This window comes from Budorcas taxicolor, chromosome 13, assembly GCF_023091745.1.
Source record: "Budorcas taxicolor isolate Tak-1 chromosome 13, Takin1.1, whole genome shotgun sequence".
Lineage (NCBI taxonomy): Eukaryota > Metazoa > Chordata > Mammalia > Artiodactyla > Bovidae > Budorcas > Budorcas taxicolor.
In genome coordinates this window covers 52,999,177-53,004,293 of record NC_068922.1, presented here as the reverse complement: position 1 = coordinate 53,004,293, position 5,117 = coordinate 52,999,177, and the positions used below count along the sequence as shown (strand labels likewise).

The 5,117-nt window shown below is 51.7% G+C and overlaps 1 protein-coding gene across 1 annotated transcript; it reads right to left on the bottom strand.

The window, feature by feature from the left end:
- Positions 1-239: 239 nt before the first annotated feature.
- PDYN (prodynorphin) lies at positions 240-2,316 on the bottom strand. Its single transcript, XM_052651321.1, has 2 exons — positions 2,188-2,316; positions 240-887 (listed from the first exon to the last, which is right to left on the bottom strand). The coding sequence occupies exons 1-2, from the start codon at positions 2,314-2,316 to the stop codon at positions 240-242; spliced, it is 777 nt and encodes a 258-aa protein (XP_052507281.1).
- Positions 2,317-5,117: the final 2,801 nt, after the last annotated feature.

Below are 5,117 nucleotides of genomic sequence, written 5' to 3'. Positions count from 1 at the left end.
GATGTAGGGCTGAAGCCAAGCACTAAGCCTACTGGAGAGGGAAACCTTTCTCCTCCTTCCTCACTGACCTGGACAAACACTGTATCTGGGCAGGAGAGAGGCAGACTAGGTTTGGAAGTCTTGTAGACAATGCTTAACTGAGCGTGGGGATGGGGACCACAGGGGCGGATGAATGAGTTCACTCCAATCTCCAGGGCATTATGGGAAGCTCCTGACTCAACTCCATGATGGGGAGGTGTTTACACATCAAAAAGCTCTTCGTAATAGGCACTGGGGTCTTCCTGAGACCGAGTGACCACCTTGAACTGACGCCGGAGGAAGCCACCATAGCGCTTCTGGTTGTCCCACTTGAGCTTGGGACGGATGCGCCGTAAGAACCCCCCGTAGCGCTTGTACAGGTCCTCATGGCCCACCTCACCCTCCTCCCCTTCCCCAGCCCCATTCCCAGTCACCTCTGAGCTCCTCTTGGGGTATTTGCGCAAAAAGCCCCCATAACGTTTGACCTGCTCCTTGGGTTCCTCCTCATTGGAATCCCTCGCTTCAGCCTCCAGGGCACCATCGTTCAGCTGAGCATCCCCCATTAACTCATACTCTGCATCCTCCCCCAACCTGCCAGAGAGATCCCTGAGCTTCTCCGCCAGGCTGCTGCTCAGAGCGTTCTCCTCTGCTGGGGTGCTGAGAAGGAATCTGTTTTTCTCTAGTTCCGTCAAGTAGGGCCTGATGTGCTTGGCCGGCTCACTGCTAGACTCTTCCAAAACTGCCTTGCTCTTCAAGTCTTCCTTGCCATTGAGCCCAACGGTGAAGGGAGTGAGGAAAGACAGAAGGCCCTGGCACCTCTCCCACTCCTGAGCAGGCTGCAGGGCAGCCTGGCATTCCAGGGAGCAAACCTGCAAGAGACCCCAGAAGACCACAGTGGTAATGCCACCTCTATTAAACTGTCAAGCCACAACCTCCTGCTCCAGACAGTCCCCAGTCCAGTGTCTGAGAAAATTAAAAAACCATTACTAAGTCCCAGGCTACCACTTTCATGCTCCCAATGGTGCCTAAAGGTAAGTGACTTTATGCCCATGTGGAGGCTGAGGAAAGATGAAACAGCTTTTCCAAGGGCCCATGGCTACAGATGACACTGTCAAAGTTGGAAGGAAAATCTTGCCATAGTGCTCTCCTGGGCTCACCCATAATCTTCTGCTTCTGACTCCAGAGGGACTAGTTGGCTCCCCCAACCTTTCCTGGGTATAAAGAATGCTGCACACACTTTACACAGAGAAAAGAAGCAATGCAGAATGGTGGAAAGAACACATGTGAGGAGTTCAGGGTTCACTAAACCTGGGATGACAGTATATACTTCATAAAAGTAGGGAGGAATCAAACATGATGACGATGGTGTTGATAATGACAGTGACCACAATGACAATACTAGACAGTACTAGAACTTGCACCCATGTTTTAATGCCATGAGTCATCATACCTAAGCACTGGGCACTTCTGAGATCAAACCAATACATGGGTAGCACGTGGTGTGCTGTGTGCCTTTCAGCGAAGAGTGGCCAGCGTTAATACTTTGCATCATCAGCTCATGGAATCACTCCCATTTTGCATGCAAGGAAACTGAGGATCAGAGAGGGGGTTCCAGGGTCACGGAACTAGAAATTGGCAGAACCAAAGCCCATGTTCTGTCCACCGCACCCTTGAACCTTTATTACAGCTGTCTGCTGTCGTGGGAGAGGCACAGGGAGGAGCTTGATTCAAAGTATAGCCAGCAAGGCCAGCCAAGTGGTGGTGCAAAGAGCTCCTTCCATGAGATTGACTATATTTGGGAGTGCCCATCAGCCTGGTTGTAAGAAGCCCTGAAAAGTTCATCTTGGGTTGCCAATACCCAAAGTCAACACCACCTCATAAACGACATTCCTTGCTATCAGGCAACAGGCTCCCTGGAAATCTGAGCTTTCATCCCAGACCTGAGTGAGCCTATGGTGGTAAGGTCTGGGGAGGGAACAGGAGTCTGGAAAACAGCCATCTCTAGCTGCCCAGACTTACCACAGGGCAGGATGTGCTCTGCACAGTCTGGGATGAGTCTACAGAACAGGCTCACAGCTGCCCAGGCCTGCTACCTTCCCTCTCTGGGCTCCACACACAGACTGCCCCTTCCATGCACTCTGGCATTGAGGAGCCTTGCCTGAAACTCACCAGGGGGTTGATGGGTTGGGGCCCATCCTGGGTCTTCACAGCACACAAGGAGCACTGGGCCAGGCAGTCCGCTGTGACAGAGGGGAGTGCGAGCAGACAAGCAGCCAGTACCAGCCCTTGCCACGCCATTCTGTCTTGGCTCTTCCTGCTGGAGAGGGAGAAAGAGGAAAGGAAATCTGTGATCGCCTACTCTGTGCGGTGTGTCCTTAGCCTGCAAAGCCAGCTCTTGCTGGCAGCACTGCACTGTAAGGCAACCGTTCTTGTTCCCTACAGCCAAGAAAACAGGCCTATGGAGGAGCAGTGGGTGCCCACGGCCAGCGGTCAAGGAAGGGAACTAACATGCTGAATGCCAGCAGTGTACTAGGAGCTTTCCTACATGCTCACATTCAATCTGCCCAATAGTTCCTAATGTGGATTGTACCGTTAGATAGGAAAGTGGAGTCTCAGAGAGGGGAAGTGATTGCTTACACAGCTAGGAAGCGGACAAAAATCAAACCCACTCTGATCACTCGCCAAGGCAGAAGATGTGGTTATCTGTTTCTCTGCATTCTCTGAAGCTTCTACCCACTGCCCGTGTCCCCTGTTCCCCAGGCTGGCCCCAGCCCAGTCCTTTCTGCTGTGGACATTCGCCATGCCAGCACTCCTCCGTGCCCCAGCCATGGCTCCACCTTCACCGATCGTGCTGGCCCCCCCGCCTCCACTCCTTTGCTGGTCCCTCCTGCCCGCCTTGAAATGCCCTTCTTGGTATATCAATTCCAGGATCAAAACCATTGGATTGGGTCAGGCTGGGCCCCTCTCCTAAATGTCAGAAAAGTGAAGTCATTTAGTCGTGTCTGACTCTTTGTGACCCCAAGGACTGTAGCCTACCAGTCTCCTCCGTCCATGGGATTTTCCAGGGAATACTGGAGTGGATTGCCATTTCCTTCTCCAGGAGATCTTCCCAACCCAGGGGTTGAACCCAGGTCTCCCACATTGTAGGCAGATGCTTTACCGTCTGAGCCATTTCTAACCCTATAGCCAGCTCTTCAACTCTGTATTCTGACCACATTTAGCTAGCTACTTGTAAATCCCCTAATGAATGGAGCAGCACCTGTCCCACCTCTGGCCCTTTGCACATGCTAGGGCCAGAGAATCCTCCTAGAAAATCCTGTTCCTAGAAAACCCTCCTCTCCTCTTCTGTCATCTGTCATTTTGGTCCTAGAGTAGATGTCAGCTCCTCCAGGCAGCTTTCTCTGATCTCTTAGGTGGAAGGGATGTTCCTCCCTATATTTTTCCAGAGATTTGTGCCTCCTTCTTTAAACTAGTCCACTTCTCGGTAACTACACATGTGAGTCTTTAAACTTTGGTTCCATGAAGGCATGAGCTGTGACTTGTTTTCATTTCCGAAGCACTTTCTCTGTGTTCCCCAAGTATGCCAGGCTTGCCCCTACCTCAGGGCCTTTGAACTCCCTGTTCCTCCATCTGTGGTACTGTGGCCTCAGATTTTCACCTGGCTCACTCCTTGTAACCAGATGAATTCAGTGTCACACCACCTGGGAGGTGTTTGCTGACCCCAGGGGTCAGCATGGCTTCCTGGTTTCTCTTGCATTCCTGTGCTTTTGTTTTCATCGGAACATTCACCATCTCAGACTATCCTACTGTTCGATGCTTGTCATTGTTTATTACCTCTCTCCCCTAGAATATTAGCTCCCTGCAGGCACAGACCTTAACTGGCATATTCTCCACTATAACCCAGCGTGCACAACTCTGACCAGCAGAGAGCAGGCCCTCAAGAAATCCTAAGCAGACGAATTAATGCTTCACAAAAAGTCTATTAAAGGCTGTTCCTTTCATAGTTAACTCCTTATAAACCAAATATCAAGATGCAAAGCTGCCAAGTAGGAGCACAGAGCTGGACATGGGCAGGGCTGCAACACTCCCCCCAGCCTGGTCCCTGTAATCTGCTGCCTCCATCACTGCTCTCAGAGACAGCTGTCTCCTCCCTCCCTGCTCCATCCCCCAGATCCTCCTGCACACTGCCCTTTTTGCTCAGGTGATGAGGGGGAGTTATAAGATTCCACCTGTGGCTCCAGGGCTCCATGCCATAGCCCAGAGCTGGTCTCAGAGCACATAGGAGATTTCCCTCTAAAGCATGCCTGACAAGGAGCTGGGCCACCATCCATGGAGCCCCTCCTGTGCTTCAGGCCTTGACTGAGCCGCTACGTCTGTTGTCTCACCCATCCATGCCCAGGGAGAAGAACACTTCCAGTTCTGTGAGTTCCCCGTGCCCTCCAGTGAGTGGTGAAAGTGGGGTGTAGGCCCATTCTCTTTGACTCATCACTTGTGTGCTTGTAATGACTACAGTTTCTAGAACCATTTTGATTTATTAACAGCTGAACCCTCCACAAGGTCCAGAGGGCCCCATGCACAAGGCTTTTACTTGTGTATTATTCCTAACTCACCTGCCAAGTGTAAGAGGTGGGCCTTCTTATCCCCACTTTGTAAATGAGAAAGTTGGTGCTTGGAGAGGCTTGGCAAATCTCCCGAGGCCACCAGCGATCAAAGGTGAGAACTCAGGCTCATCTGCCTCTCTTGAGGCTGGGCTAGTTCTGTTCTCCCAGGTACAGAAGCTCAGAGAATAAACCTCACATAGGTGGGCCTGTGTCCACCCCAAGCCTCTCTCTCCTTCCTTGAGTTTTTCTCATGCTCTATCAACTGCTGAGCGGATTTGGGTTCCAGGTCAGTGAGCTGTGCTATTTATGTGCAGATATAAAGCGGCAGCTCATGTTTTCCTCCTATCAGCGATGGCTGGGCTGGCCTGGTACAAGATTAGCAAGGTCTTGCTCATCCACTGGGGATGGGCAGCAGCACCACCCTCTCACTCCTAGCTGGAAGCTTCCTGCTCAGTGGCTACAGTAGGAAGCTGGATTTGAGATCTCACCGTCCCACAC